The sequence below is a fragment of the Daphnia carinata genome, chromosome 10 (genome assembly GCF_022539665.2).
Source record: "Daphnia carinata strain CSIRO-1 chromosome 10, CSIRO_AGI_Dcar_HiC_V3, whole genome shotgun sequence".
NCBI classification, from domain to species: Eukaryota; Metazoa; Arthropoda; class Branchiopoda; order Diplostraca; family Daphniidae; genus Daphnia; species Daphnia carinata.
Window position 1 is genome coordinate 4,005,639 of NC_081340.1, and position 15,783 is coordinate 4,021,421.

Consider the following 15,783-nt stretch of genomic DNA (forward strand, 5'->3'; position numbering starts at 1 on the left):
AGTTGTGCCAGCACGAAACTGAAGTATCTGTACCCACCCGTTCAGTTGGTGTTCAAACTTCAAACTCCGAACACACAGACACTGAACATACCGGCAATTGATTGGCCACAAAATGACAGGCAAATCTGAAATGAATTTTTCATTCCTGTTAATTTCAGTGCTTGTGATTAGTCAAGTTAACTGTGTTATCCCACCTGTTAACGGTAAGTAAAAATAATGTGATGCATTTTGAAATTTTAAAATTTACAAACTTTCTATTACTTGATAATTCCTGCAAAAAAAGATAGTTAAGTGCTGTTGATACTAACTGGATTATCTCTTTAAATGTTGGCAAGACCATCATTTACTGTTGTCAAAGGTGTAGTGAGATATTTGATTAGACAATGTCAGGGTCAGACAAGATCAGGGAAAATAAGAATTCATTTGCCAACAATGGCATTGTTTATAGCTCATCTGAATCCATGGTTTTTCACACCCATGTTTTAACTTGATTGTTTTGAGTTCATTTAAAACCCTTAGGAGAAGTGGATTAATAGTTGGTTGTATGATCCATCCATACTAAATGTTCCAGCATAGATTCATAAAATGGGTAGTATAAAAAAATAATAATTGAGTAGTTCAAGCTAATTAAGGATATATGTTGATTCTTCTGCCCCAAAGGCCTTTGTATTATGCCAAAGTAGGTATAAAAGTGATTAGAATTCAAACAGTTAAAACACTGGCTTTTACTTGCTACTTATTTAATTCTTAATGTCACCGTTAAAACATGAGTGGCAGCATTTTTATTGCCAAGCGCATATTCAACTCGATGCAGTCAGCATTCAGGTGTGATTAATTCGTGGAATAGATTTACAGAACAGCGTAACAATGGACAGATCATGTAACACTGTTATGCTTGATAAGGTGATTCCTAAGTTTAAGGCATCTACGAATTTTGTAACTATAGCAGTAGTCGTAGGCACTAACAAAACGATAAAAGTATAATGTTTTCAACACAATTTTTGTATTTTTCCCGAATCTGAATAATTTGTTCTTGATTGCAGATGTCAATAATTGGGCTGGTGAGTTGGAAAAAGCACAGCAAGATTTCAATTTGGACTCGTACACGAAGCAGTGGATGGATGAGTGCGAGAGGGTCAATGGTAGCGAGGCCATCGAGGAAATCCGTGTTAGTTTATTAAATTTTTTCCATCGAAAGAAAATAGTTTAATTATGTGGAGGTAAAAAAAATTATAGATGATTTTGATTAATAACAGGATTCAATGACAGCATTAACTGAATGCATCTCGTCGAAAATCAATATCCATAATATAACAGAAGAAATTAAGGAAGCCTCACCTAAGGGAATCCTTGACGAGGTTTTTGCGAAATATTGCAAGTACGTTCGGTAGTATTGCAAAGCAACACAAAAAAAATAATCCCCTATTGCTTATTAACGATAATATTGCATTTTACAGTGAAGTTCCAGCTATTAAACAATGCAGAATTCCCGTCATATCCGCAATGCAAGTTTGCCTTTCAGACCAAGCTGATCAGGATCTTGAAGTCTTAGACGAAGCCATGAATGCAGCATTGGATTTCATGTGCTACAAAGGAGGGGAACGGATAGCAAGTAAATTGTTTTAGAAGCCTCGAGAAAACAAAAGTAATCTTTGTGATGTTTAATTTGTAGTTTTCATGTCTGAAAATGGAACCGATTGTTTCTTTTCAAATGTGGATAACATAGCAACATGCCTGAATGGTAGTTTGCCTGAAATGGAAGCCGCCATCACTAGCATGCAGACGACCAACACGTCTATCTTTAACGATGAAAACTGCCGGTAATTACTAATTGATAGCATTGGTAGTTTTGCATAGTACTTGAAACACTGACAATTGAAATCGGTTTTTTTAATGGTCGAAGGCTGGAAAGCAAAATGAAGGCATGTGTAATTGACGGGTTGAAAACCTGTTCTGACCCTACACCTGCCAACGTTGTTGAAGGCTTAATCGACTCCATGATCAAAAGGACACCGTGCCACAAAAGCGAAGCTAGTAGCATGAGTTTTTCTTATTCCTTCCGTTCTTCAGTATTACTTTCGACATTGGCAGCTTTGGTGGTGGCCACGCGAACCATGTTCTACCCCTAAGTATTGTGCAACATAATATCTAGTCTCAGTTAAATAAAACCTTTATTTTTTTCTTTTTTATTCTTGGCCTATCTCATGAAACCCCTTTACCGACTTTTAAGAACAGGAATATGCCCAAAGCCTTGTCATTTTTGTGCGTAAATCATTGTGATTGCTTCCGGAGAATGCGATAGTTGGTGGTAAGTGTACTCTTCCGGCAATAGTGTTTTGACAAATAACCACGTTTATGAAGTTTTTAATTACATCCCACTAAATTTCCCCCAACAATAAAGAGTGTTACGTTTCAAGGTAGGCTCGGCGGAACGCAATTATTTCTTGTTGTACAGACAGAACCATGGTATTTCAAACCGAGCCATTGGCAAGTATTAAATTACGCGTTATTTATTTTATTATTTTATGGCTGCATCATCTTTTCGCAAATGCCTTCAGCATGCATGTGTTTCTTCGCTGATAGGCTTCACTAGTCGGAAATAGTCAACGTGACTGTTAGCTACCCAGTGACATCGTTAGTAAACTAAAAAAAAAAAAAAAAAAAAGAAGAAAATATTTCAGAATTTATTTTCGTCGGTGGCTGATGTTGCAAATTAATTTTCCCGTCTCGCAGTGATAAGAAGACTTACATCAGTGGCAACAAGAGGGGGTCAATGAGCGCCGAACTCTAACCGGCCCAAAATAGGAGACATAAAGTGGAAAATGACAACACAAACTATAATAGGCAATGGTTACGCTGTCATTTCATGTGGAAATAGCATCCAAACGAAAATAGATGCTAGAATGTGCGGCACCATAAATGGACGCTGATATACAAGAATCCAGTAGTATGCACTTAGTGTTAAAGAACGAAAGTAAAAGAAAAAAGAACCTTGTCTGCCTTTGGAACTTCCATGGGTTTTCCCGGTCGACAGATTGATAAAGTAGCAGAATGACGAAGAGTGTGTTTGAGAAGTCTGTTGAGAGACGTTCGCTATGCTGTGCGTTGGATGGTGAGCCGATGAAGTTTTGTAAAAGCGCGTAACAAGAAGAGGAAAGAAAAGCAGCGATGAAATACGTGTAGGGGACGGGGGGAGTTGACGGATGGCTCCTCAAAAGGAAAAAAAAAGGGGGACTCGCATGGTCGGAGTTCTATTGTGCCTCCCTTTCGGTGTATGACAGACAATGTCTCCATCGCTAAGGACATTGTACTCAATGATACTAAAAAAATTATCTTACGTTATAGAAAATTGCAATAAAAATAGTAATGCTTGTTAAAATAAAAAAAATTAGAATTGTGTTCTATTGCAGCAGCAGACGGTTTGGAATACACGGCACAAAGTCTGACGGATATCACAAATGTACAGATTACCTTCATCCAAACGTAGAAAAGCAAAACGTAATAGAAGAAAAAAAGAGAAATAAAGAGGAAAAAAAATGACTGAAAAAAGGAAAGGGAAATAAACCTGCTTTCTGTTTACTTCACGATAACCGACTGGTGATTCAAATATATCACGACTGGTGGCGCTGTAGGGCACACCACGAATTGTGAATCGTTAAGATTCACAATGACTTGATTGGCCTTCGTAAAAGCAAGATTTATTTTGCCACGGATTGCAATGAAATAAAAAGGTTAAAGAATTCCATGTAGTTTATGATTTTTTGTTGCTTGCTTCGGGGATTTAGTGTACTTAAATCAAAACCTTTATCCCAATTTAACACGACTAGGTCTTGAATGTCGTTTCTGATTGAAACCCATCGTAGTCAACGTCTGTCAATTCATACCAGGAGTCCCTTTTCTGGACGGCTAGTGTCACTTCAGTCTGGGATAACATCGAGTTTTTGAAGCAAGCTGTCCACCTGATATGAGCTATTAGAAGTTCTGAAAAATGGATAAACAATCTGAGATTAAACTGAATGAGGATGAGGTTACTGCTGTCTCCAGTAATGGTGGTGAAAATACAACCATTTTCATTCAAGTTAGAAGATCACAGAGAAAAAGTAATGGATAATTCTGTTTACTTTCTGTTGTATACTATAATGAGTTTTTATGTTCCCTGTAGGTAAGAAAAAAAGTGACCCAAGTTTCATTGGAGATGAAAAGGTGCAAGATCATCGAGCTGATGAGGATCCTGTAATTTTTGAAGTGTGTGAAGTGAAAGGTGACAATGATCCAGAAAAAGAGGAAGAAATAGAAGGAGAGGCTACCAAGAATCCTACAGCAGATGAAATCCCTGAAGAAAATCTTGTAGATGAAGACGGGGATGAAGATGTTGATTGGGAAGCATTCAACAAAGTATAGTAACCAAAACAAGTAGTTTTCTGACTAAATATCAACCATATAATTTGATACTATACAGGAATACCCTGAACTTAGTGAGACAGAGCACAAAGGAAAGTATGGTTGTAAAGACTGCTCAAAGTCTTTTCATCACAAAAATGATTTAGTGCGCCACATGAATATCCATAATGGAACCAAACCGTACACCTGCGACACCTGCGGAAAAACCTTTTTACGCAGTGACTATTTGCGGCTACATGTCATCAAACATCAAGGAATAAAGCCCCTTAAGTGTGACCTGTGCGAACGGCGTTTTTATGACCGTTCAAACCTAAGACAACATATGAGAACCCACACAGGTGAAAAGCCAGCTATGTGCCCCTATTGTCCGCACCGGTGTTCCCAGCTCTCGGATATGAGGAAACATTTGACTATTCATACAAAAGAGAAAGCATTCCAATGTGACACCTGTGGTATTTGCCTCAAATTACCATTTCATATATTTACCGAAATTTCTTATTCACTTTACCTCTTACCTGTAGGTAAGACTTTCTCATTAAAAACCGGATTAGTTGCTCATCAGAGACTGCATACTGGCGAGAGACCTTTCGCTTGCGAATTTTGTCCTAAGCGTTTCCGAGATCACACTTCAATGCGACGACATCGTCGAATTCATACCGGTAAAATTGCTCGATGAATTTCCATTATCCAAATTTGTCTTTGAACTCTTGCGTTTCTAGGCGACAAGCCTTTCCTATGCACGCAATGTGGCAAGACTTTCACTCAAGTTGCAAACATGAAGCGACATATGCTGACACACACGACCGAGAGTAAAGGCCGACTTTATCCATGTCCTTTTTGCGGTGTTGAGCTTGCTTCCAAAAGCGATGTACGTAGCCATGTGGCCAAGGAGCACGAGCAAAAGAAAGAGAGCCAGCAGACTAAGGCAGCTGGGTCTTTGGTTGTAGAAGATGGCCAAGATGCGGAATCTAAGAATGAATTCCTAACTGTTTATTCCAATGAAGATCAGTCTTCCAAAGCAAATGATGAAGGCGATGAAGCACACGTTTGTAACTTGTGTGGCAAAACATTTCCTTTGGATGCCAGCCTTCAGGAGCATGTTAGGACACATCTAAATGCATCTTCTAAAGATTTTCAGTGTGAAACATGCGGCAAGACGTTTTGCCAAGCATCATCTCTAAAGGCGCATCAACTAGTTCACTCAGGATTAAAGCCGCACACTTGTAATATTTGTCAAGCAAGTTTTCGCAAAACACACCACCTTCGCCGTCATTTCCTAATTCACACTGGCGAACGACCTTACCAGTGTGATTTCTGTGACCGGACATTTACTAGCAGTGGTAATCTGAACAAACATCGCGCTATCCATCTAGGCGAGAAAAACTTTGAGTGTGAATTCTGCTCAAAAAAGTTTACCCAGTCTTCCAATTTGTCGAAACACCGTGCTATACATTTAAGGCAACAAGCGGTTGTAGAAGAGCACGGACAATCCGTGGATGCACTTCTTGGGGCTGCCTCCAGCGCAACTGTAGCAAAAAGAGGTCGAGCAGGGAAGAAAAAAAACTATGAAACTTTGGTGGACAAGCCGCTGGCCACGGCTATTGATGAACTCCAACAGGAAGAATCCGAAGGGCATGCAGCAGTCCTCCATATTGTTGGCACAGCAGATGAAACCCAAAACGATCATGAAGCTGAAGTTTCGTATGTCACTCTTTCTGATGGTGATATCATTATCGAAATTTGATTTCGTTTGTCGGTGGTATACCTTTTGTTGTGTTTACTCGTTCCCATTATATCAATGGAAACCTGTCTTTTACCTTGCATTCTCAAATTGAGTATTCATGTATGCCCGTGTCGCAAGACAGTTGCCACTAACTGAATAGGAACAGTATTCGGAAGTATTGCCAAGTTGTGTACCAGTGTCAAAATACATGATCCATGGTGACCTTCAGAGCTTTATGTTGTACAATTAGGTCCTTCGGGAAGATTGGCATTAAGAAAAGTGTATTCTTATCGAAGATTTACCTGGCAGCTGTCAAAAATTCAGTGTCAACTCAGGTTAGATAATACTGAATCAGCGGTAAATATTCAAAAATATAACACAACTAGCCTGCCTACTACTGTACGCCTTATTGGTTTTAGACATTATTAGCTACCTGCATCCATGTACCTAGTGGCCATGGGGAGACTTACTAACAATCTACGAGCTACGATCACCTCTTCTCTACCTCAGTTTGTGGGTCGATCTTTAACGTATAGTGAACGGTACTACAGGTCGATGTAAAGCGTCTGTATACTTGTCGTGAGTGGTGTGTGTGTGTGTTTTTTTATTCTGCCATTTTTAGCCCCTTCATAGTAGGCATGGCTCTTCTTTCTTCGCCTTCTTTCTTGAGGTAGATAATGTCCGAAGTGATGTATGTAGAATCTTGCGAGCCTTGTATGATGTATTATTAGCTTTAGATGTCGCTCATTCAAATAGGTAACTTATACACATGGTAAGTGATTGCAAAATGGCGCTGTGGAATAGTTCGCGGCTGCCACGATGATTTTACGGGTTCGAATCTTTGTTGTCATGCTATTTAAATTTTTTTTTAAAGATTTTTTAGTCAATATTATTTTTCAAAGCAGCTGCTGTGCCTGCCCGCCGGCTTACGTGCTGTCGCCCACCCGTTATAAGCAATGCTCGTGGTTTTCGAAATTTGTTTGTTCAGTAACCTTAATATTCCTAGCGCTAAATTTCTTTTTAAGTTTTTTGTTGTATCTCTTGAAGATAGCCGGCATCGCACCAATTTACCTCGATCACACGTTTGATACGTCTCTCACGGTAGATTCTGCTTCAGCAGTTTGGTCGCTTTAGCGCTTCATGCCACACCACCTAAAACCAGCTGCCTGACCTGGCACTATTAAGACAGTTCTGCCTCTTTTTGCAAGAGCAGAAGAAAGGATAGTAAATATGGCTGCGCTCATTAAGAAAGCCTTGATCAATCCTGTTCTTCGGAATAATGGGATCCATCGGTTACAGTTCGTCAGATTAGCAGCCTGTGAGTCATTTGAATAATTATTTACTATTAATATTGTAATTTGTAACATAGGTGCTATCCAATTCCATGAAATGACGTGTTAATGTGTCTAATGTTTATGACGTTTAATTCCAAAGATTGGAACAAGGACTGGAAACCCGGTCCGTATCCCAAAACAGATGCTGAAAGAATTGCAGCAGCAAAAAAGTATGGCCTGCTTCCCCAGGACTATGAACCCTATCCTGATGATGGATTGGGATATGGTGACTATCCAAAGCTCCCGCTTGTTTCTGCTGACATGAAAGATTCCCTATATAATTGGGACTATCCTGAAATGAAGAGAGATTTTGGAGAACCAGTAAATATAGTTTATTTCCTTCAATTTTGCATTGATGTGGATATCACCCTTTGTCAGCTCAGAGTTAGAAATTTAAATTTTTTTATTGGGCAAATTTTAATGAATTATGTAGTGTGCATGTATGTGTCAATCAGGTATAGCTATTTACTAATATGGTTTTTAAATACCTTTGATGTAGATGCACACACAGTATGATGCTTTCACCGAAGAAAAGCTCAGCAATGCTAGAACACGCTACTCAGCAAAGCATATGTGGGGATCATTTCTAGGAATTATGGGTGGATTCCTTGCTCTTCACTTATTGTGTGAATACAATGACTGGTATCTGAGACATCCATGGGTAAGAATTGGTAGTATGTTTTAAGCTATGATAATTTACTAGATTGTTTGAAATATTTTTAGACACCACCGCAATATCCTAACCAAGGGAAGACCCACTACACTTATGAGCCAGTGGATTAATGCATTTTGCATTAATTAAGAATGTAATAAGGAGTGTGACATAATAAAAGTTAAGTAGGTACCTTGTGGTTTATTCTGTGTCCCAATTTCTGGATCAAATAGAAACAATCTTAGAAAAATCAAACAAAGCAATTGTGTAAAGGAACTTTCAGCAGATATGAGAAGTTCATTTAAATTATATGTAGGAAACAATTTGCAAACTGAAAAATCATTTGGCCCAAAGAATAAAATGTATAGTTTTTAACAGTCATTGTTACTATACTGTGTTTCACAATTCAATATTCTCAGCAACTTCTGGTCTTAGCCTCTTGTTTAGTTGACAGTCTGATAGAAAAACTCTTTGAAGTGCCATATTCATGTAAATAGTCATTGGAGTTATGACATTGTGGACATTCTGTTAGGTCCTGGATGTAGCTTACCTAACCAAGTAAGTAAGTTAGCAGATAATAAGATTATTCTAGTTAGTAAGTTTGTATTACGTTTGGATGTTCGTCACACTTTATCTGTTTTCGGCAATTGCTAAGCCTGTATCCACAGTTACGGCATAGCACGGAAACTAAGGGCCGGTGGCATAAACACTTATCCATGTTGAAATTGGTGTCCATTCTTGGCTACTGAAGCAAGTCAAAACCGTCTTTCGCATTAAATTGTATGTAGCTTACGTAAACGTCAACAAAACGTTCCTAAGATATACCTTTAATTAACTTACAGAGAGGCCAAAATAAAAAAAGAAAAAAATTTTATACTTATTCGGGGTTGAATAGTTTTCAACGTTCTCTGTGAGACTAAGTTTGTTACACCGTGCACCCCATTTCGTTAACTTTGTAGACGATCAGGAAATGTTAAATGAGAGGAGTGGAAGGTAATGAAAAGGCAATAGAGGGTAACCCGGGCAAAACATTAGATTGCCACTTTCACTACTTGACTTACATTTACCTGTCTGCGCTACCATTTCACTCCCATAATCACCTGTGACAATAGAACTTTTTTGGCGCGTAAAAACAAATTGATCTGTATAAAATATCGATGTGTATTTCAGAAAAAAACTTCTTTAGATCTCATTAGCCTATCAATGCATAGCCCAGGTAAGAGAGAATCATCGGTTCTCTAATTTTTACGAATTACCAATTTTCCAATGCCAAGTTCCCACTTCCCAGCCTCCCAGTCCCAGCCAGGTTTGTCAATAAGCGAAGCCAAACTTATAATAGTAGCTAGCGCCACTGCAAAACCCCGAAGAATTGATGCTGGCATTTAGACAGGGAAGGGAAGAAATAGTTGGGCTTGGTCTCCGATTGATATACTCAAAATATTTCTATTTCTATTCTCGTCAACTATTTTTATTTTATGGGAATTCCTCAAAAGTGGCTTTGTGGTTTCAGTGTAAAAACAGTGTGAAACAATAAGAGGTAGTGAATTGAAACCCAGTGTCCAGAACCCAGAAAGCCTTCTGTGCACACACCATTGGACAAGGACAATATCCTTGAACTGCATACACATCTCGTTATATTTTGGTCCTGTGGATTTTTCACGATAGTTTTCTTGTCACATAGTCAATTAGTCATTTTTCCATGTGGTTAAGGTGGTGAGTCGCCCTCTGTTTTCTATATCCATTACCTGTTACCTTCCATATTATAAAATATATATATATGTATATATAGACTCCCCATGTCTTTTACATAGTTTAACTTTTTCACTTACAATGGAAATATTCTTAAATAATAGTATGTCATATCAGTTTTATTCACTTGCATATGGTTGGAGTCCTAGTTCTAAGCCTTGATGTGGAAATCATGCTTCAACTTAATCTGTTACCATGCTCTTACGATTAAACCATATATGAGACCTAGAACTACCCCTTTCAACAATGTGTATTATTCCAGTATTTTCCACCATCTTGCCATTGTATAACTAGCCATAATTTTAACACAAAACCAATTTAAATCTGTGACACATCATAAAGATGGCTAGTGACAATTTTTTTTCTTTTTCCAGGAGTAGGTTGCATTCTGCATGGAGTTTACATAATGAGAAAAACTCCTAAGAATCGAAACACTGAATTTCCACCTTCAGCTGCTGCTGCAGAGAGATTAGCTGATTATAAGGGTCAGGGGAATCCACTTGATAAGTAAATGATTTATGAATTATCAATTTGCTATTGATTTCTTCAATGGCATTTTCGACTCTTAAGGTGTGGCAAGTCTTACTTCTCCTGAATTAGACGGTCATCCTATACTTTCGGCAAACGAAATGCCAGAAGTGAACGAAGGCAATCCTGCTCCGTCATCTAGTTCCAGTTCTAAAGACAACAAGGCAAGTGATTGACATTTAGATTAAAAGCACAACAAACAGTAATAAGAAAAAGTAAGCTTTAAATTGTTGGTTTTGTCTTAAACATTAAACCAATCCAAGGAGTAAACAGCAGGCGAAAAATGATTTGGTATTTCATGTGTTTGATTCAATTTTACAGACTGGTTTTGCTAAGTCTTCACAAGCTCAAGCTCATTGTCAACCAAGAGTGATTGTAAGTGGTTCAGATGAATTCACCCTGTTTTTGGCAGTCTAGTGACCCACCTTCTGATTACTCCATTTGCCATATACATTTTTCCCAAATTCTGCCCATTGCTTCGTTTTTCCCTTCAGCTACAGCTAACTGATACAATAGCATGAGCATGACCCAATATAGGCCTTTTATACCTGGTAGCTTGGCACCGAGATCCTTAGAAATGTTTGCTTTATGATACTTATCATCCACTGTCAGTATACCTTATCACACGCGCTAGAGCAGTTGAGGTTTAATTGAGAAGCACGAATTAATTTTTCATTAATCATTACAGCTTTTTCCTAGCTTCCGGTGCGCCAGTTTCTTCACCTTTGGGAATTTTTTTTTTCGGTTGCAATTTCTAATAGCCCATGTTTTCTTATAGGAGAAGAAGTTATCTTCCGGCTCACTAAGTTCGGGGGGTTGCGATGGAGCTCGCCCAAAGGTGGTCACAGTTAAGCACCCCGAATCGAACAAACCAAAACCAACAGTTAAAAAGAACAAGCCAATTCAAGCTGATTTGGATGTTGCCAAAGAATTCACGCGTTGCAAAGAAGAAGGTAAATCATAACTAATTCCGTATACGATATTTAACAGAATGTTACGTAAAATAGGGAAATCACGATTGGACTTATCCAAATCAAGTGTGACCTTGCTACCTCCCTCAGTTCGTGACCTAACTCATTTGACCGAATTCTACCTCTACGGAAACAAATTGGCGTGTCTTCCTCCTGAAATAGGATGTTTAGTAAATCTTTCAACTTTGGCGCTCAGTGAAAATTCTCTGACAGCCTTGCCAGATAGCTTGGCCAACTTGCGTTGTCTCCGCGTACTTGATCTACGACATAACAAATTGCATGAGATCCCCGACGTTGTTTACAAACTTCATTCTTTGACCACCCTATTTCTGCGCTTCAATCGGATCCGTGTAGTCGGTGACGAGATCCGTCAACTCACTCATTTAACGATGTTAAGCTTGCGTGAAAACAAGATCCGAGAACTGCCAGCTGGAATTGGTCGGCTGACAAATTTGATTACATTTGACGTGTCTCACAATCACTTGGAGCATTTACCCGAAGAGATTGGCAATTGCGTTCAGCTTTCGTCTCTGGATCTGCAACACAATGAGCTCCTCGACATCCCGGAGAGTATCGGCCAACTGCGTAATCTCAACCGCCTGGGTTTACGATACAATCGATTGACAAGTGTACCCAGATCCCTGAGTAACTGTGTGCATATGGACGAGTTTAATGTCGAAGGCAACGCCATTTCCCATCTTCCCGATGGGCTTTTGTCTTCACTGAGTCAACTGACTTCTATCACCTTCTCCCGCAACTCCTTTACCGCTTATCCATCGGGCGGACCTTCCCAATTCATCAACGTACACAGCATCAACCTGGAGCACAATCAAGTAGACAAAATTCCGTATGGAATATTCTCTCGAGCCAAACATTTGGCCAAACTGAACATGAAGGAAAACCTATTGACGTCATTACCATTGGATATTGGGACGTGGGTCAACATGGTGGAACTTAATCTCGGTACTAACCAACTTAACAAAGTCCCTGACGATATCGCTCTTCTTCAATCTCTTGAGGTACGGTTTATTATTCGTATATTTAAAACATTTGAGACTGTTGTAACCTTTCTTTTTCTAAATCTGTTGATATAGGTGTTGATCCTATCGAACAATAATCTAAAGCGAGTGCCAAACAGCATCGGCAATCTGCGCAAACTAAGAGTGCTTGATTTGGAAGAAAACAAACTCGAAACTTTGCCCAACGAGATTGGATTTTTACGTGATTTAAAGAAATTAATCGTCCAGTCGAATCAACTAACTTCTTTACCACGGGCAGTAGGCCACCTCTCTAATTTGACCTACCTTAGTGTAGGGGAAAATAATCTGTCCTACATACCGGAGGAAATCGGTACGCTCGAGACCCTGGAATCACTCTATCTGAATGATAATCTGAATTTGCACAATCTGCCGTTTGAATTGGCATTGTGTTCCAGTCTACAGATTATGAGTATCGAAAACTGTCCGCTGTCGCAAATTCCGGCTGAGATAGTAGCGGGAGGCCCTTCCCTAGTTATCCAGTTCCTTAAAATGCAGGGCCCTTATCGTTCTATGTAAAGTGAAAGAGGCACATCAGTTCAGCCTAAGCGCATCCGATTAGATTCCGCAAATTAAATCTGTCCTTTTACTCTCGCTCTCTCGATTTTCGAACCTTTCGCTCGTGTTTCCGAGAACCCCTTCCCTCCGACCGTCTTTTAATGGGCGACTACATAAGTATGTGTGTGTTGTGTGCCAATTTTGTCTCTTATTTCCTTCGAGATTGATTCTAACCATTTCATGGCGTAGCTTGACATGATTTTTTTTTTTCCGTTTTTCTAACTCGAAAGAAGTAGGGAGACGTGGCACAGAGATTGATATAGCGAATATCTGTTCACCATAGGCCCTACATTTATACTATTTTGACAGGCTAAGAAGCGTTGTAAAAAAGGAAAAAAACCGGAAAAATACTAGCAAATGGGGCGGGTGTTTGCTCAAAAAAGAAGTAGCACACTTTTAACAAGGTTTAAGCAAACATCTTTTTGCGCGCCAGCAGTGCTTGGTATTGCGTATCGTGTTTGCCAATTTTTTTCCCCTCAGCATTAGACACCCAGCTTTTATGGGTTTATAAGGCACGCTATATAGTTGTCCTACTGAATCGAGACGTAAGGTTCACTAATAGAAAAAAAGAAGGTTGATATGTTGATTGTCCTTTGACGTGTGCGTGTTTTTAAGTGCCCAGGTCCGACCTTCTGCCCCTATTCGACCACACACCGACACAATTAAATAATTGTACACAAGATCCATTTCCTCTTCAGTGTTCAAATTTTTCGACTGTGTATCAACGTTTGCTGTTTGCCCAGATGCTACTCGTTTATATCCCTCTGATGTTGAAACCTTAAAAACATTTCAAAGAAGTAAAAAAAAAAGTAGTTAACGTGTTTGTATCTACTATTATTCCAATTGGTATATACACATGTTCATGGTTCAATGTGCTCCAATTCGTTTTGCTCGTTATGTGTTATCCAAGTTGTCAAAGCATAATTGTTATATTTCGTTTGTAAAAATACGATTTGCAACCGCGAACTTCATTTCTTCCCCATCAAATTTATTGAGAATCTTCGTCACTGCTACTGGAAGTATAGTTGCAGAGACTGACTAACTTTGATGGACCAGCCTTAGCTGATGAAGAGGTGCTGGATACATCCTCCGAATCCCGCGTATCTTTCGGCTTTAAACAAACACCAAGATCATGGCGTGTTAAAGCAGAACTAGAGCTCTTGGCCCGTGGATCTTTAACGAAAGGGTTCGGCATTACACTTCGCCTGGAGGTGCTTTCTGCTGTATCTGGCGAACTGAATAGCGGTCTTGAGTCGATAGTTTGACGGACGTCCTGTTGCCTTTCTTCTGGAGCTATTCATGAGGTATTTGTTTGTAATTAATAAGAGTAACCTTATAGGGAAAGACTAAACGGAAATCAATTTACTTTGTGTTGGATTCAGACGTAATAAGGAGGCAATTTTTTTGTCATCTTCCGATTGTGGAAGGAGCTTGATATCCAAAGAAGCTTTTGACAGCAGAGCAGCATCTATTGCAGCTTTCGCTTTCAGGTCCTTCTTTGCTGCCTAACAGAAATAAATACGATAATGACACAACATGACCGAGGTGAGACTTTTCCGTAACATTTCTAATAGCTGCTAATATATATAAAATTCCAGTTACTCTGAATTGATCTCGCAGAATGCGATTAGTCCTATAGTCATCTTTCCACCTTTCTCTGTGATCTTGCAATCGGTCGATGACTGGTGCCGCAGTCTTGGATTTCAAAGCGTCTTTCTCGCCATGTTCAAGTTTAAACATTGCGTCTGTAGCCAATTTTTGGCTAGTACTTTTTTCTTCAGGAACAACCTAAATTGAGTTGGTAATATTAATTAATACTCTTACGTAAATTTGTATAAGCTTACTTGTTCATTGTCCAAGGGATCCCACCTTCTTTCTTGTCTTCTTGCCCCTGAGACAATTACATAGTCTAAATTCTAGACAACATAATGAACACTGTTACTATAACCTATAACCTTTAGAAATCTATGTCCTAATAATTACCCCTGGGTCTGTTTTCATGACAATGTAGTTCGGGCAAAGATGGCATTTAAAACGAAATTGGTAGATCGGGGTTGAATAATACATTCCCACTTTTGTCTTTTCAGCATTATACCTAGAAATTTATCAATAATTATCCAAAAACATAAGAAAACTTAAGTATTTGTACCTTACACCCATTCCAATAGGAATGGATTTATCGGGACAACCTTCACACCAGATATTATATGGCATTTCAAATCTGATGATGAGAATGCCAAGGTGGAGCTTGTTTGCCCTTTCTCGTAATGCATGAGTGCCATGATATCTATATTCCATTAAACATTCATAGGTTATGTTATAGAACTACAATTATCATAATTTACTTATTAATGGATCCCATTTCTGGCCTCCAATCGGGTGGATAATATTTATTGACGCCTTTTCGCTCACCCTGGGAACGAAAAGAACATAAGATGTTAATGTTTCTATTCTATAAAGCTAACAGTTAACAATGACAATAAGAGTGTTATTTCAAGTTCCATAGCTTACGGCATTACATTTTTGCTAAGGGAATATCAAAGAAATTTCAATTAAAGTATTTACCATTTTTTATGTGTTAATGCAATTTCACTTCAACCGTACAAAATAACAAGTCTGGCATACGTTGTGTCTCGCAACTAAATAAACAACAAACGACCTTTCATGAACCAAAGTGGCTAAAATGCAAAATGGAAGCTACGGAATTCTTTCCAGCGGATTGCATTGTCATTATGTGACCCGCACTTAGTAATTTCCTATCAATTCGTTATCTTAACTTTATTACTTTTTATTTTATTTCGAAATTTTTAAAAATATTTATATGGGAATA

The 15,783-nt window shown here is 38.8% G+C and overlaps 5 protein-coding genes and 1 long non-coding RNA gene across 10 annotated transcripts; 4 read left to right on the forward strand and 2 right to left on the reverse strand.

Annotated features, from left to right (window-relative positions):
• The first annotated feature begins 4 nt into the window (after window positions 1-4).
• LOC130700029 (27 kDa glycoprotein-like) lies at window positions 5-2,416 on the forward strand. 3 transcript variants are annotated; one of them, XM_057522051.2, is made up of 7 exons: window positions 5-203; window positions 1,044-1,168; window positions 1,257-1,378; window positions 1,458-1,612; window positions 1,673-1,820; window positions 1,904-2,157; window positions 2,236-2,416. In XM_057522051.2, exons 1-6 carry the CDS (start codon window positions 113-115, stop codon window positions 2,127-2,129), a joined length of 867 nt encoding a protein of 288 aa, XP_057378034.1. In that variant the 5' UTR covers window positions 5-112; the 3' UTR covers window positions 2,130-2,157; window positions 2,236-2,416. The 3 variants fall into 3 exon arrangements, with proteins under 3 accessions (XP_057378034.1, XP_057378038.1, XP_057378033.1); XM_057522055.2 differs by having other exon boundaries at window positions 6-203; window positions 1,904-2,129; XM_057522050.2 differs by having other exon boundaries at window positions 7-203; window positions 1,904-2,129; window positions 2,231-2,416.
• Window positions 2,417-3,775: 1,359 nt separating this feature from the next.
• LOC130699623 (zinc finger protein ZFP2-like) lies at window positions 3,776-6,352 on the forward strand. Its single transcript, XM_057521864.2, has 5 exons — window positions 3,776-4,100; window positions 4,163-4,395; window positions 4,460-4,853; window positions 4,923-5,060; window positions 5,121-6,352. The coding sequence occupies exons 1-5, from the start codon at window positions 3,989-3,991 to the stop codon at window positions 6,143-6,145; spliced, it is 1,902 nt and encodes a 633-aa protein (XP_057377847.1). The 5' UTR covers window positions 3,776-3,988; the 3' UTR covers window positions 6,146-6,352.
• A 932-nt stretch (window positions 6,353-7,284) lies between these two features.
• Window positions 7,285-8,302, forward strand: LOC130700186 (NADH dehydrogenase [ubiquinone] 1 beta subcomplex subunit 8, mitochondrial-like). Its single transcript, XM_057522208.1, has 4 exons — window positions 7,285-7,442; window positions 7,559-7,779; window positions 7,958-8,119; window positions 8,182-8,302. Exons 1-4 carry the CDS (start codon window positions 7,355-7,357, stop codon window positions 8,239-8,241), a joined length of 531 nt encoding a protein of 176 aa, XP_057378191.1. The 5' UTR covers window positions 7,285-7,354; the 3' UTR covers window positions 8,242-8,302.
• On the reverse strand, window positions 8,292-9,106 carry LOC130700346 (uncharacterized). Of its 2 annotated transcripts, none has more exons than XR_009003750.2 (3): window positions 8,988-9,106; window positions 8,721-8,924; window positions 8,292-8,660 (listed from the first exon to the last, which is right to left on the reverse strand). It is a non-coding gene; the product is annotated as an uncharacterized LOC130700346 (long non-coding RNA). The 2 variants fall into 2 exon arrangements; XR_009003752.1 differs by having other exon boundaries at window positions 8,721-8,935; window positions 8,988-9,002.
• A 417-nt stretch (window positions 9,107-9,523) lies between these two features.
• LOC130699639 (leucine-rich repeat protein soc-2 homolog) lies at window positions 9,524-13,301 on the forward strand. 2 transcript variants are annotated; one of them, XM_057521865.2, is made up of 7 exons: window positions 9,524-9,823; window positions 10,234-10,344; window positions 10,430-10,551; window positions 10,709-10,762; window positions 11,166-11,340; window positions 11,395-12,377; window positions 12,453-13,301. In XM_057521865.2, exons 2-7 carry the CDS (start codon window positions 10,266-10,268, stop codon window positions 12,912-12,914), a joined length of 1,875 nt encoding a protein of 624 aa, XP_057377848.1. In that variant the 5' UTR covers window positions 9,524-9,823; window positions 10,234-10,265; the 3' UTR covers window positions 12,915-13,301. The 2 variants fall into 2 exon arrangements, with proteins under 2 accessions (XP_057377848.1, XP_057377849.1); XM_057521866.2 differs by lacking the exon at window positions 10,709-10,762 and having other exon boundaries at window positions 9,525-9,823.
• A 462-nt stretch (window positions 13,302-13,763) lies between these two features.
• LOC130699941 (coiled-coil domain-containing protein 130 homolog) lies at window positions 13,764-15,621 on the reverse strand. Its single transcript, XM_057521996.1, has 8 exons — window positions 15,519-15,621; window positions 15,299-15,366; window positions 15,103-15,240; window positions 14,937-15,048; window positions 14,798-14,869; window positions 14,556-14,741; window positions 14,320-14,458; window positions 13,764-14,246 (listed from the first exon to the last, which is right to left on the reverse strand). The coding sequence occupies exons 1-8, from the start codon at window positions 15,519-15,521 to the stop codon at window positions 13,942-13,944; spliced, it is 1,023 nt and encodes a 340-aa protein (XP_057377979.1). The 5' UTR covers window positions 15,522-15,621; the 3' UTR covers window positions 13,764-13,941.
• Between the last annotated feature and the right edge of the window lie 162 nt (window positions 15,622-15,783).

Coding starts and splice junctions, on each gene's coding strand:
- LOC130700029 (XM_057522051.2), top strand. CDS start 113: ATGACAGGCAAATCTGAAATGAATTTTTCATTCCTGTTAATTTCAGTG. Junction 1,169..1,256: donor AGGCCATCGAGGAAATCCGT/GTTAGTTTATTA, acceptor GATTAATAACAG/GATTCAATGACAGCATTAAC. Junction 1,379..1,457: donor GTTTTTGCGAAATATTGCAA/GTACGTTCGGTA, acceptor TGCATTTTACAG/TGAAGTTCCAGCTATTAAAC.
- LOC130699623 (XM_057521864.2), top strand. CDS start 3,989: ATGGATAAACAATCTGAGATTAAACTGAATGAGGATGAGGTTACTGCT. Junction 4,101..4,162: donor TAGAAGATCACAGAGAAAAA/GTAATGGATAAT, acceptor TGTTCCCTGTAG/GTAAGAAAAAAAGTGACCCA. Junction 4,396..4,459: donor ATTGGGAAGCATTCAACAAA/GTATAGTAACCA, acceptor GATACTATACAG/GAATACCCTGAACTTAGTGA.
- LOC130700186 (XM_057522208.1), top strand. CDS start 7,355: ATGGCTGCGCTCATTAAGAAAGCCTTGATCAATCCTGTTCTTCGGAAT. Junction 7,443..7,558: donor GTTCGTCAGATTAGCAGCCT/GTGAGTCATTTG, acceptor TTAATTCCAAAG/ATTGGAACAAGGACTGGAAA. Junction 7,780..7,957: donor AGAGAGATTTTGGAGAACCA/GTAAATATAGTT, acceptor CCTTTGATGTAG/ATGCACACACAGTATGATGC.
- LOC130699639 (XM_057521865.2), top strand. CDS start 10,266: ATGAGAAAAACTCCTAAGAATCGAAACACTGAATTTCCACCTTCAGCT. Junction 10,345..10,429: donor GAGATTAGCTGATTATAAGG/GTCAGGGGAATC, acceptor TCGACTCTTAAG/GTGTGGCAAGTCTTACTTCT. Junction 12,378..12,452: donor CTCTTCTTCAATCTCTTGAG/GTACGGTTTATT, acceptor CTGTTGATATAG/GTGTTGATCCTATCGAACAA.
- LOC130699941 (XM_057521996.1), bottom strand. Junction 15,241..15,298: donor GAAATGGGATCCATTAATAA/GTAAATTATGAT, acceptor AATGGAATATAG/ATATCATGGCACTCATGCAT. Junction 14,742..14,797: donor ATCCCTTGGACAATGAACAA/GTAAGCTTATAC, acceptor AACTCAATTTAG/GTTGTTCCTGAAGAAAAAAG.